Below are 14,582 nucleotides of genomic sequence, written 5' to 3' on the forward strand. Positions count from 1 at the left end.
GGAGAATAATATCATGGAGTGTTTGGTATAATGGAGAGTTTCATGATATCTTGTTAAGTAAAAAAAAAAAAAAATTCATGAGTACAGTCAGTTTTGCAAGGTGAAAGAATGGGACAGGAGTTGTAGCTCAGAGACAGAGGTTAAGATGGTCTCAGACTGATTGGAGGGCCCAGAGTTCTGCCTGTCTGTGCCACCAATACTATCTCCATCAGATCTGGCCCCACTCCCTGGCCAGTGGTTATTCTCAAGAGATCCCTGATCTGCCTGCAGCCTGAGGGGTCTTGATCTCTCCTAGAAGGTGAACCTCAGAGATGGGAGGGAAACTTGGGGTAGAGGGTGACTCATCATGGGATCCCCAGTCTTTCTGCTGCCACCCAGGCCCAGTCCTGCCCAGGTGCCTTGGTGTGTGGGTGCTTGGATGTGTGTGTACCTGTGAGTGTGTTTCAGAGCCCAGCCCCAAACTGACCTCACAATCTTCCTCAATCAGATTTTACTCAACAAATCCTCCTGGACACCCACTTGGTCCTGAGTCTGCATTGGGTAATTCTGGGTACCCCCAAAAGACTCAGCATCTCCTACTCTGGGGAAGACAGATCTACACAAAGACTCAAAGCCCTGAAAAACATTGGCCTGGATCAAAGCGAGGCACCCCAGGCCAGGGATCCCAGAGGCAATGTCATGGAGTCTTCTGGAGGGGATTCTCCTCCAGAAAGTCACAAAGCCCAGGTAGACCCTAAGAGAAATGACTACTGCCTGTAACATGTCCTTGGCTCAAATCCAGTAACAGCTTCTCCAATTCTCTTTTTTTTCAGTGCTGAGGATGGAACCCAGAACCTTCTGTACGCTAGGCAAGGGTTCTACCACTATTGTATACCCACAGTTCAAGTTTTAAAAGGAAATTAAGGCTATCCAAACGCAGTGGCGCATGGCTGTAATCCCAGCTTCTCAGGAGGTTAAGACAGGAGGTTGACAAGTTCAAATCCAGCCCCTGCAAAAGCGAGGTGCTAAGTAACTCAGTGAGCCCCTGTCTCTAAATAAAATACACAATAGGGCTGGGGATGTGGCTCAGTGGTCGAGTGTCCTGAGTTCAATCCCTGGTACCAAAAAAAAGGAAATTAGGGCTGCCTGTCTGGCTGGCCCATGAATTCCTGAATTTGCTCTGAGGCCAATCTGCAAACATCTCCCCTTCATAATTACTCTGGCCATGATCACCCCTAGGCTGGTGCTTTGGAAGTATCAGGGAATAATGAAAACAAGTGTCAGGTTTGGAGCCCTCCCAGTCCCTGGGTTCTAACTGTGTGACCTTAGGCAACTTACATAACCTTTCTGAGCTTCCTTAATGGGTAAAATGGGGGTAAATGGGTGGTTAGATAAAGCCATCAGGGCCCCCCACAACCCCTGTCAGTGGGGAGACAGAGGAGCAAACCCAGAGTTCTTGATGCTGAATCAAGATTATTCCCAAATTCAGTGGACCCAACATGGAGAGCTCATGTAAGAGCCAGCCCCTCGGCCTCCTGGGTTCCCAGGCCTGGTGGCCATACGGCCAGAGCTAGCACAAGACAAGTGAGCTGAAAGATGAAATCAGAATTCCTGATTTTTCCTTTTGTCTCTGGTTCCAATTTATCTCAGCACAGAACTGTAACTGATCCTGTTTTATTTAAAATCTGAATATTTTATTTATCATTGAATCTTTGCATTCACTTTGATCTTTAAAGACATTGCATTCAAAATTTATTTATCTCAAGAAAATGAGAAGAAAAGTCACAGACCGGGAGAAAATACCAGCAAAAGACAAATAAGATAAAGGACTTGTAAGGTCAGGCACTGGTGACCAAAAGGAGGCAGATTAACAGCTGCTGAACAAGGCTTCATTGAGATTAGCTCCCGGGCAAGACCCTCCAGACCAATAGAGCGGGTCCAGGAGAGTCACACCCAGGCTCAGCCGGATTGGAATTTTATTGGGCCTAGGACAGGAAGGGAAGGTTTGGGACAGGAAAGGGAGTTTTTTAGAGGTCCTTGTCCTCCTGGGGTTGGTTGGGGGATCTTGCTGAGTTCTTTGTCTTTCCAGGATTGATCAGGAGACTCCGTGGATTGACAGGTGTTGCAGGTTGCCTGGTGCTTTGTTCCTTAGCCACCTCAAACCGACCTAACGGGACTGGGATCTAAAATACACCAAGGGCTCTTGAACCTGCACAATAAAAATAAATAAATAAATAAGCAACCTGATTTAAAAATAGGCCAAAGGTCTGGGCAGACCCCCCCCTCCAAATATATATATATATATATATATATATATATATATATATATATATATATATGCATATGGAAAGATGCCCCACATAGTGTCATCTGGTAAATGCAAATTTAAAAAAATGAGATAGAGATACTATACATACCTATTAGAAGGGCCAAAATCCAGAACACTGAATGCTGGTGTGGATGGAGGTCAAGAGGAACTCCCATTCACTGCTGCAAAATGAGGCAGCCTAGAAATTTCTTTGGAAGACACCTTGACACTTTCTTGCAGAAGTAAACATCCTCTTATACAATCCAGTAATCACTCCCTGTCCCACTCCGAGGGGTTAAAAATTTAAGTACAATTTTGTGTACACTTTGTGAACACCGATGTTTATAGCAACCTCGTTCATTATTGCCAGTGCTTGAAAGCAACCAAAAAACCCTTCAGTAAGTGAACAAACAGTGGTACATCCAAATGATGGAATATTATTCAGCACTTAAAAAGGGAAAGAAAATAAAGTGAGCTGTAGAGTCACGGAAAGACAAGCATGAACCTTAAATGCAAATGACTGGGTTTAAAGAAGCCTGTCTGAAACGGCTACGTGCTGAATGATTCCAACTGTGTGATGTTCTGAAAAAGGCAAAATTGGGGGTTAGGTTTTTTTGTGGGGTTGTTTATTTGTTTGCTTGTTTTGATACCAGGGATTGAACCTAGAGATGCATAATCACTGAGCCGCATCCCCAGTCCAAAAAAGCATGGGGAAAAGAAAATAATTAAATGGAGTACTAGAGATTTTTAAATGGTCAGTGAAGCACTCGGTATGACATTATGATGTTGGATATGTGTCATTAGTGCTTGTCCAATTTCATAGAAGTCACAACACCAAGAGCAAACCCTGATGTAGACTGTGGATTTTGGGTAATGGCAAGTGTCATGTAAGTCACCGACTGTAGCAGATGTCCCACTCTGGTGGGAGATGTTGACAGTGGGGGAGGTTGTGCATGTGTGGGAGGGGGTTAGGGGAAACCTCTGTGCCTTCTGCACCATTTTGCTATGAACCTAAAACTTCTCTTTGAAAAATGATTAGTCTTGCTGAGCACAGAGGCACAGGCCTGTACACCCAGCGGCTCGGGAGGCTGAGGCAAGTGGATGGCTAGTTCAAGGCCAGTCTGGGCAACGAGAGGGACCCTCTCTCAAAATAAAAAATAAAAAGGGTTTGGGGTGTAACTCAGTGGTAAAGCACCCCTGGGTTCAATCCTTAGTAATGGAAAAATCATCTTAAAAATTAATTCATCTTGATGACTGAGGTTTTCAACTGCACCCAACTGTCTTACCCTAGTACTGTCCCAGGGTGATTTGCAGCCCACATCTTCATTTGGCTGTACCAGGCAGAGCCCTCCCATCCCCCAAATCCTTGAAACATGAGGCTTGGAGGAGGATATCGCTTCTGACTTCCCTGGGGAGTGGACGCCCTTCACTCAATCCCTTAGCCTCCCCACTGACTGCCCAGCTTTGTGCTGAGTGATGCTGCGTCCCCAGAAAGAGGTTAACTGACAACTGCAGATCCCAGGGGTGACTCCCTGGGGAATTCCAGGCCTGGGTCAGTCTGGGCTTTTCCAGGCCCGCCCAGGGCCTGCCTCATGCTAAATCCCCAGCCCGGTGGGATTCCTAGAAACTCCTAGGGCAGGTTTTGGGGTGGGAAGTAATTTAATTACGTATGCAGCAGTTCAACCTCATCAAGCCCGCCCCATGTAAGGGCAGAATAAAAGGGAGATGAGCTGATTTGTTAGGACCCAGCCGTGAGCACCTAGGGAAGAAGAAGGACCCTGCACTGTCAATCCAGGTAAGCCCATAAACTAGCTCCTCCGACAAAACCAGGGTCCCCTTGCTCTCAGCTACATCGGGTGTCTTGGGATCAGGGGCTGAATTGGGTAAGAGTTAACATCACCATGATCCCCAGGGGCTTGGAGCAAGCCTCGGGTAAAATAATTCTCAGTTCTTGCACCCATCCTTTGCCTGGGCCCAGACTTGGAGCAGGGGGTCAAGGCCAGCCTGGGCTTCTCGGTGCTTGCTCTAGTTTGTATCTAAAGCATCCCCCCAAAACCCATGTACAGAAGCCTTGGTTCCCAGCCTGTGGCGCTACTGGGAAATGGTGGGGCCTCTAAGAGGGGGAACCTAGTGAGAGGAGATCAGGCCATAGAGCGTACCCTGTGGAATACGGGGTCCCTGGCACCTTCTGTCTCTCTTTTTGCTTCCAAGCTGCCACGAGGTGGGCAACTCCCTCTGCCAAGTGCTCCTTCCATGATGGGCTGCCTGGCCACAGGCCCCAGAGCGGTCCTCACTGCTCTGGACAACTGACCAGGGACTACACCCTCCAAAACAGAGATCCCAAATAAACCTTTATTCCCCATTAGTTGATGACCTCAGTATTTTGTCACAGTGACAAAAACCTAGTTAGAAAAACCCTCTCTCCCAGCACAGCCTGTTTTAGCAGGCAACTGAGAGTCCCTCTGTGGCCAGCAGCAGCCTCAGAGCTGTCGTTGCTGGAAGTGGGCAGGGCTTGCTGGATTGGCCTCCACCGATCTCTCTCAACATTGGGCAGAGTTTGCAGGAGTCAGAACTACCTGGTCTTCAGGCCCCTCTTGGGGCCTGGCTTACTGACCCTTAATATCAGCTTGGGAGGGACAGGACAGGAAGAGCCCTTGGGGCCCAGATGACTGATCCAGAACACTCTGCTCCCGTGTCCCCACTGTCTCCCACGCTCCAGCTCTGCAAGGGGGCAGCCGTGTCATTCACCACTGGACTTTGGCAGAGGCCAAAGGCTCTGCTTGGTTGTCCATGCCTATCACCTTCCAGCACTGCCGAGTACTTTGCTGAGGTCAACTGGGTATGTCCCCTGGAAGCTGGAGCCCCAAGATGACAGCCCAGGGTGTCCTCTGGATCCTGCTTGCATTTCTGGTGTGGTCTAAGCCAGGAACAGGTAAGTCAGAAGCACAGACCCCCGGCCAGGACTCTCAGCTCTGAAGAAGTATAGGGAGGCCCTTTCTGTATCGGCCCCTGCATGGGGTGAAGCCAAAGAGCACAGGAAGCTCTGGATCTCAAGGATCCTTCAATCTGGCAACTTAGATGTTCCCAACCCACAAGTCAAGATAGGGATAGGGAGAAAGGCCTGGGAACTGGGAAGCAAAAACTAGGAAAAGCTTCCTGGAGGAGAGAGTCATAAAACTAGGATTTGGAGTCATGCTGCTGGTCCCCAAGGCATCACACCTAGAACAAAATTACAGAGGAATTACAGAATGGACTATCTGGAGAAAATCCAGGATTCTAGACAGCAGAGCGTGGGGATTAAAACTCTGGGTTTGGAGCTGGGGTAGAGCTCAGTATTTGAGTGCTTTCCTAGCATGCACAGGCCCTGGGTATGGGGTGAACTTGCTGGTTTCAAATCCTGCCTCTGCCACTTCCTAGCTCTGTGACCTTAGGTAGTTAACTTACCTTCTCTACACTTCAGGCACCTCATCTGTAAAAGGGAGCTAATAAGACCTATCTCAAAGACTTGTGAAGATTAAATGGTTATATAAGTCACCTAGCGAGGTTCTGGTAAATGTTTAATAAACACTGTCAATTACCCAACAACCCACTCCCAACCCAGCTCTGGGTCAGGTCACCTAGCACTTCTAGTTTCCAAGTTTACCCACCCAAAAAAAGGCACATATCCACCTGTTCCTCCCTTGGGCATCTTGGAAGATACCCTTCCCTTAAAAATGCCCTAACTTCAATCTGTTACCCGAGACTGTCCATCTTTCCCTCTAGATATATGGGAACACTCCTGGGTCCTGTATATCACACTGCCACCACCCTGCCATCAACCACCTTCAGTACTCACCTCTTCACTGTCCCCCTTCAGTATTCTAGCACCCTAAGAATCAATTGTCACATGGAAGCCAAAGGAATAATCTTAGGATGCCAGCCGGGCTGTATCTCTCTCTGGCTTATAATTTTGCCATAGCTCAACCATGCTCAGAGTCCAAGCCCCTCAACCAGCAGGCAATAGTCTCTGAGCCTCAGTTTCCTCCTCTCCATAGAGACAGGGCTGGGAGCCACACTGTTATCATCAGATGGAGCACTAGCATGGGCATTGGGAAGACATGGAACAGGAGGGGACCCTCAGGGACAGGTGAGGCTGGATGGCTGAGCTGATGCACTCTCTCCTCCCACAGCCTCTTTGCCCCTGGTCATGGATTCTGTCATCCAGGTCCTGGCTGAGCTGGAGCAGAAGGCGCCAGTGACGGAAGTCAGTCTAACTGCCTCTGCCCGGCTGCTGTCAGCCCAGGACTCTGGCGCCTCCAATCCCCTTCACCACTTCCTGCTTGAGACACCAAGTCACAAAGCTGCTGAACTGGATGCCCACCCACTGAGTCCGGAGCTTCAAGGCCTGATTAAGATGGTGGCCCAACACGAGATACGGGGAGGGCAGGAACACGGGGTGGTGCTGGCCCCCGATGGTTCCACGGTGGCTGTGAAGCCTTTGCTGGCAGGGCTGGAAGCTGGACTGCAGGGGCAGAGGGTTGTCAACTTGCCCTTGGACAGCCCAGCCACCCCTTGGGATGCTGAAGCCACCCCTCCAGGACGCAGGGATGCTTCTCCAGAGGGAACCTCTGCAGATGCTGGAGCTGCCTCTTCAGATACTGAAGCCACCTTACCAAATGACAAAGCCAAGTCCCCCACCACTGTGGACAGACTCCTGGCAGTCACCCTCGCAGCAGATCTAGGCCTGACTTTCCTCCAGCCTCCCCAGACCCAGAGCCATCCAGGCCTGGGGACAGAGGGCTGTTGGGACCAGCTCTCTGACCCCCAAATCTTCACGCTGCTGGACCCCAAGGCATCAATGCTCACCATGGCCTTTCTCAATGGGGCACTGGATGGGGCCCTCCTTGGAGACTACCTGAGCCAAATCCCCGAGCCTCGGCCACCCCTCAGTCACCTGCTGAGCCAATACTATGGAGCAGGGGTGGCTGGAGACCCGGGCTTCCGCAGCAACTTCCGACGGCAGAATGGAGCTGCTCTCACTTCAGCCTCCACCTTGGCCCAGCAGGTGTGGGGGACCCTTGTCCTGCTACAGAGACTGAAGCCGGCACACACCCAGCTGCAAAACGTGAGCCAAGAACAGCTGGCCCAGGTGGCCACCTCTGCTGCCAAGGAGTTCACTGAGGCCTTCCTGGGTGAGAAGTCCCCTACCCTAGTGACCCTCCTCACAGATAAGACACTCCCGGCCCCGTGGTCAGGGGGATCTGGGGCTAAGGGAGTCTAGAGGCAATGATAAGGGCTCTGGGTCGGGGGCCAGGACTGGTGAGGAAATGGTAAAGTTGGGCTCCAAAAGATGAATCGGTGTTCATCTGATTTTTTTAAAAAAGGAAGAGGACTCTGATACTTTCTGTTACTGAAAAAACAAACACTCGAGATAAAGAAACTTAAAAGAATGGCTTATTTTGGCTCACAGTTTTGGAGGTTTCAATGCATGGTGGGTTAACCCATTGTTTCTGGTCTGTAGCAAAGCAGTACATTATGGTAGAAGTGTCAAGTGACAGAGGAAGCTTCTCTCCTCATGGCAGCTGATAAGCAAAGAGAGACTAGGGACAAGAGTCTCATTATCCCCTTGGAGAGCAGGCCCCCAAAGACTTAACTTAATCCCATTAGGCCCCACCTCTAAATAGCACCAAACTGATTGATGACAAGGCTGTTAATACATGGGCCTTTGGGGACATTCCAGATTCAAACAGTAGTAAGGGCATTCCAGGAAATGGGTTCAGCAAGTGCATAGAAGTTCAAGTGGGATTTCACCCAGTTTCTCCTGTGCACCTTTAGGTGAGATACTTCACTTCTCTGAACCTATATTCTTAAATAAAGTCTGATAAGCCATTGCAACCTCTTGGATTTGCTGGTTGGTTAAAAAGTAGCACATGCCGGGCATGGTGAGGCACTCCTGTTATCCCAGTGTCTTGGGAGACTGAGGCAGGAGGATTTTTGAGTTCAAAGCCAGCCTCAGCAACTTAGGCCCTGAGCAACTATGGAGACCCTGTCTCCAAACATAAAAAAAAAAAAAAAAAAAAATTGGGGCTGAGAATGTGGCTCAGTGGTTAAGTGGTACTAGTTTCAATCCCTGGTACTGAAGAAAGAAAGAAAGAAAGAAAGAAAGAAAGAAAGAAAGAAAGAAAGAAAGAAAGAAAGAAAGAAAGAGAGAAAGAAAGGAAGGAAGGAAGGAAGGAAGAAAGAAAAGAAGGAAGGAAGGAAGGAAGAAGAAAGAAAGAAAGAAAGAAAGAAAAAAAAAAAGAAAGTAGCACACAGTAGGAGCTCAGTAAATGGGTTGAGATTTCCCCCCCATCCCGTCAGTGTGGCTAACCATCCCTAGGGTTCAGGGCAAGGCCATCTGGAGAAAGCATCTGACCTTGAGGTCTGAGCTAAAATTCTTGAGCTTTATTCTGAAGTTGATGGGAAACTGTGGGTATCCTTACAAGACTGGAATGCTGTTAGATTTAAAACAGATCCCAATGACTCTTACTGAATCTGGGAAAATCCTGGAGGGATGGTCCATATGTGCACTTTAATGAGGCTGCAGGCGGCAGGCAGGAAACGCTTGCTGACACCACGTTGGACTCCTTTGCCCACAGGATGCCCAGCCATCCATCCCCGATGTCGCTGGGAAGCAGCACCTTACCGGGGCCGCCCAAAGCCATTGCAGCTGCCGCTCGGGTTCTTATACGTGCATCACACGTACGTGCCAGCGCTACCCTGCACCACCTTCACTGGATGCTCAGCCAACATGCGCTCCATGCAGCATTTCCACCAGGACACGCGAGGCTGGGATGACATCGGTTACAGGCGAGCTGACCTTTCCCCAGGCTCCTCCCTCCCCGCCAGACCAGGGGCGGAGCTGTGGTTCCAGGATAGAGTGAGTGGGCGGAGCCTGACAGGGTGGAGGAGGAGTTTGTGGTGGGTGGGGCCAAGCCAGAATGGGGGCGTGGTCTAGACTAAGGACCGGAACCTTCACAGAGGTCCGAAACACCTAAACAGTGGGCTGCCTGGATGAGGGGGAAGAACTAGGCCAGGAAGCAGAACCTGGGCGAAGGATGGGCCCCGTGGTAGTGTCTGGGTCTGGGATGGGGCAGTGAAGGCCGAGCCAGAATAAAGCTGCGAATGGGTCAAGAGCTGGACTTGAGGCTAGGGGAAGAAGAGTGGAGAAGCGCGGCCGGGGCTGAGAGGGGGATCCAGAGAGCAAGTCAGTTTCCCAGGTGGCCCTTGGTGTGGGAGTGGCACTGAGCCGTAGAGATCAGCTGCGGTGTGTCTGCGCAGGTCTTGCGGTCAGATGGCCCCTGTCCCGGGGGCAGAATCTGGGGGAGGGCTCAGATGAGGGGCAGAGCCTGGCTCACGCCGCATGACGCCTCTTTCCCCTTCCCCTCTGAAGTTTTGTGGTGGGCTCCGACGGCTACGTGTACGAGGGCCGCGGCTGGCACTGGGTGGGCGCGCACACGCTCGGCCACAACTCCCGTGGTTTCGGCGTGGCCTTCGTGGGCAACTACACGGCGACACTGCCCACCGAGGCCGCGCTACGCATGGTGCGCGAAGTGCTGCCGAGTTGCGCATCACGCGCTGGACTCCTGCGACCAGACTACAAGCTGCTCGGCCACCGCCAGCTCGTGGCCACTGACTGCCCGGGTGACGCGCTCTTTGGTCTGCTGCGCACCTGGCCGCACTTCACCGAGGTAAGTCTGCGCCGCCTGCACTCCTGCAGATGGCCGCCCTTCTGTGTGCCCAGCTCAGTGGCCTCTGAACCCTGTCTGTCATCCCATGCCTCTACAGACCGAACCAGGCTCAGATCTTATTTGCAACTCATCTATTCTGGCAAGCAAAGCCCAGTCTTCAGTCCCTGCTGGCAACATCCCCAGTCCTGGAACTTCTGCCTGTACAACCTCAGCCCAACCCCTGAGCCAGCCAGTTTGTTCTTTGCCTAGGACCCAATATCTCTGCCCTCCCACCATTGCCTGGGCCCCGACCCCTGCCAGAGTCCCTCTGCCCTCGCAGCCTCAGCTCAGTATTTATGACCTAAATCCAAGTCATAACCCGTCTGCCTGCACAAACTCATCCCAGAAAGCAGACACTATGGCTCAGGCCTGTAATCCCAGCAGTCAGGAGGCTGAGGCAGGAGGATGGCAAATTCAAAGCCAGCCTCAGCAAAAGGGAGGCACTAAGCAACTCAGTGAGACCCTGTCTCTAAATAAAAAACAAAATAGGGCTGGGGATGTGGCTCAGTGGGTCCAGTGCCCCTGAGTTCAATCCCCAGTCTCCCTCTCTGCCCCTCCCCACACCAAAACAAACAAACAAACAAACAAAAAACCCATTCATCCCAACATACTCAACCTTGGGCTTGCTCCTGCCTCCTCCTCATCCAAAGGCCTTCTGTCCACAGACATTAACCTAGCTTCTGGCTTTCTACCCAAAACTCCTTTGCCTGCACAACCTCTGTCCAGTCTCCAGTTGTCTGTTGCCCAGATAATTTCAGCCCTTGGAAAGCTTGTTCAGCCCCTGAAATCTGGTGAGAACTGGAGCAATCTAGGCCTAGCACAATCTCTGCCTGAAAACTTCATCCCAGTCCCTGACCTCAATCCCTAAAACACTTAATCACTAGCCAGGTGTAGTGGTGCTTACCTGTAATACCAGTTACTGGGGAGGCTAAGGCAGGAGGATCCAAGATTCAAGGCCAACCTCAGCAATTTAGCCAGACTATCTCAAAATAAAAATGAAAAGGACTGGGGATAGAGCACAATTATAGAATGTTTGCCTGGCATGCTCAAAGCCCTAGGTTCAATCCTTAGTAGCACAAAACAAACAAACAAACAACAACAACAACAACAACACACATCTGGACAATCATGCTACTTGTATAACTGCCACTCTATTTCATTAAGCTGTTGATCTTTCCATCCTGGCCTGCAATCAGTTTTATATTCACTCCCTCACTTTGAACCCTGATCCTCTCCCATGTCCAAGATCCCAAGGGGAGAGCAGACCCAGCTACAAACAGCCCCAAGAATCATACTCCCTTGTCTTTTCTAGACTGAAAATTAAGAACTACCAGGAGGCCCTTCCAGAGATCCAAGAGGGAGCCACCTCTAATGATCCTGCCAGCTGCCACAGATCTCCAATAAAGACACCGTGGAAAGAAAGTTTTTGTTCACACATTGTCTGTGTTTGCATTCATCATCCTGGTTTGACTTTGCCCAGAAGCAGACCCTAAAACAAGAGTGCTGATACAAGGGGCTAGGGATATGGTTCAGTGGTACAGCACTTGCCTAGCATGTGGGTGGCCCTGGGTTTGATCCCAGCGCTATGAAAAAGAAGAAGGAGAAGGAGAAGGAGAAGGAGAAGGAGAAGGAAGGAAGGAAGGAAGGAAGGAAGGAAGGAAGGAAGGAAGAAAGAAATCTAGTACAAATGGTTGATTGGGGGGTTATCTCAGGACATATCAGTTGCAGAATGAGAAAGCAAAGCAGGGAAGGAGAAGTAACCAGGAAGAGATGTGTTTTCTAGCAAGTTTCCACTGTGAGCAACCAAGGTTTAAGCCCACTAGGGGACAGTGGAGGACACATGCCTCAGAGTTATATGTGTGAGGGTCATTGACAAAGAACCACACTTGGGGAAGTATTATTATTATTTTTTTTTTTTAAAGAGAGAGTGGGGGAGAGAGAGAGAGAAAAAAAATTTTTTAATATTTATTTTTTAGTTCTCGGTGGACACAACATCTTTGTTTGTACATGGTGCTGAGGATCGAACCTGGGCCGCACGCATGCCAGGCTAGCGAGCTACCGCTTGAGCCACATCCCCAGCCCTGGAAGTATTAATTTGATGGCACTTTTGGAATGCTTCTCCCCTGGGTGAATTAGACTCAGTTTGCTAGAGAAAATCCTCCAGCAAAAAAATGCAGGGTATTGGGAGCTGGGAGTGGGGCTGGTGTGCAGTGGAAGAGTAAAGGCCCAGATGATGTGATGGGACACAGTCTTGACACGTGTACAGTGAATGGTGGGAGTGTGGTCTGAACGACATGTCTAAGGTGGACATATCTGAGGTGTATGTACACGTGCATAAATACATCCAGCACCAGAAGAAGGGTCTTTGGCTCTCACTAAAGCCCCCCCACACCTTGATTTAATCACTCCACGTGGCACATATACCATAACATCACATTGTACTTCACAAATGGATACAATTACAATTTATCAGTTAAAAATAAAGATAGGACCAGGAGTGTATCTCAGTGTTAGAGCAGTTGCTTAGCATGCATGAGGCCCTGGGTTTGATTCCCAGCACCACAAAATAAATAAATAAAATTTAAAAATAAATATAATTGCCAGGTATAGTGGTGCATGCCTGTAATCCTCATGATTCAGGAAACTGAGGCAGGAGGATCACAAATGTCAATCTCAACAATTTAGCAAGACGCTGTCTCAAATAAAAAATATTTTAGCCAGGTGTGGTGACACATGCCTATAATCCCAGAGGCTCGGAAGCCTGAGATAGGAGGATCACGAGTTCAAAACCAGCCTCAGCAAAAGTGAGGCATTAAGCAACTCAGTGAGACCCTGTCTCTAAATAAAATACAAAATAAGTCTGGGAGGTGGCTCTGGGGTTGAGTGTCCCCGAGTTCAAGCCCCAGTACCCCAAAATAAATAAATATAATATTTTTAAAAGTTTTAATGTAGCTCAGTGGTGAACTCCAGTACCAAAACCTAAAAGTTAATTAATTAATTAAAAATAATTTTACAAAAAAGAAAAAAAGAGACCCTCCTGTTCACACAGGGCTACAGAGTTTTCAAGGCCCAGTGTGAAATAAAAATATAAGATCTCTTGTTCAAAGTAAGCATTTCAAGATGATGACAGCAAAGTGTTAAACTAAGCATGGGACCTTTCTGTGTCTGGGGTCCTTTGTGACCGTCCAGGACCATACACCCATAGAGTCAGTCCTGTCTTTCCTGCTCCATGGATTCTTTTTTTTTTTTTTTTCTTCTTTCTTCAGTACTGGACATTGAACCCAAGACCTCACACATGCTAAACAAATGATCTACCACTGAGCTTCATTCCCAGCCCTTTTTACTTTGAGATAGGATCTTGCTAATTTGCCTACACTGGCCTGGATGTTGAGACCCTTCACCTCAACCCCGAGTTGCTAGGATTACAGGCATGCACTACTATGCCACTCCATGGATTCTTGTTATCTTTGCCTTTGCACAAACTGTTGCTTCTCCTTGGTATGATCTTCTAATTTCTTTTATGCTTCAGGTTGCAAAGATATCGCAAAGATCAGAGAAGTTCTCCTGGATTTTTCCAGCCCAAAGAGCGTCACTGCTGCTCAGCCTTATTCCACTATCTATTTCCCTCCAAATCCACCTCACCAGTGAGAAACATCCCCTATTTGCATTCATTATCTGTATCCCCCAATATACTGGGAGCTCCAGGAGAGTAGGAACCAAGTTCATGTAGTTCCCAGTGGCTTCTTCAGTACCTAGCACACAGCAGGCACTCAGGAAACATTTGTCAAATAAACGAAGGCTCCCATGATGAACCTTTTGAAACTGATATTATCATCTTGTACAAATAAGGAAACCGAGGCTCAGACAAAGGAAGTGACTTGTCTGAGGTTACATAGCGAGAGAGGGACCAGCTGGCACTCAAACCCACCCCTGTCCAGCTTCTGGGCCATAGTGATGCTGACTCACTCATTTATCGTAACAGCTTTTTTTCTGCCCCCATTTTCAAGTAAACATTTATTGAAGTGTAAGATACAGGACAGTGCACCAAACCATGTAACTTGACGAATTTTCACAACAGAACACACCCAAGTAACCAGCACTGAGCTCAAAAACTAGAACATGTTAAACGTGTGTCACATGAATTTCACTTCCATTTAAGGAACAACAACAACAACTAAAGATGTCATGGTGGTGCACATCTGTAATTAGAGTTACTCTGGAGGTTGAGGCAAGAAAATGGAAAAGTTTGGGGCCAGTCCGGGCAACTTAGCAAAACCCTGTCTCAAATTAAAATTTTAAAAGGTGGGAGGAGCTGGAAGTATAGCTCAATCACATATCACTTGCCAAGCATCATGCCAAAGGGAAAAGCGAGAGAGAAAGAGAGAGAGAGAGAGAGAGAGAGAGAGAGAGAGAGAGAGAGAAATCTTTTTCCCATTTCTATAAGGAGATCATGCCAAACATTTTTCCAGTATGAGTGAATCAGTCTACACTGGCTAGCATCAGATGAGGACTCTCAGTGCTCCATATCCTTACCAACATTTATTCAG

At 48.8% G+C, this 14,582-nt stretch overlaps 1 protein-coding gene across 2 annotated transcripts; it reads left to right on the top strand.

Annotated features, from left to right (window-relative positions):
• The first annotated feature begins 5,155 nt into the window (after positions 1-5,155).
• Positions 5,156-9,941, top strand: Pglyrp2 (peptidoglycan recognition protein 2). 2 transcript variants are annotated; one of them, XM_076870810.2, is made up of 4 exons: positions 5,156-5,219; positions 6,457-7,458; positions 8,905-9,086; positions 9,699-9,941. In XM_076870810.2, the coding sequence occupies exons 1-4, from the start codon at positions 5,156-5,158 to the stop codon at positions 9,939-9,941; spliced, it is 1,491 nt and encodes a 496-aa protein (XP_076726925.2). The 2 variants fall into 2 exon arrangements, with proteins under 2 accessions (XP_076726925.2, XP_076726931.1); XM_076870816.2 differs by lacking the exon at positions 8,905-9,086 and having other exon boundaries at positions 6,457-7,331.
• The last annotated feature ends 4,641 nt before the right edge of the window (positions 9,942-14,582 follow it).

This window comes from Callospermophilus lateralis, chromosome 1 (genome assembly GCF_048772815.1).
Source record: "Callospermophilus lateralis isolate mCalLat2 chromosome 1, mCalLat2.hap1, whole genome shotgun sequence".
NCBI lineage: Eukaryota > Metazoa > Chordata > Mammalia > Rodentia > Sciuridae > Callospermophilus > Callospermophilus lateralis.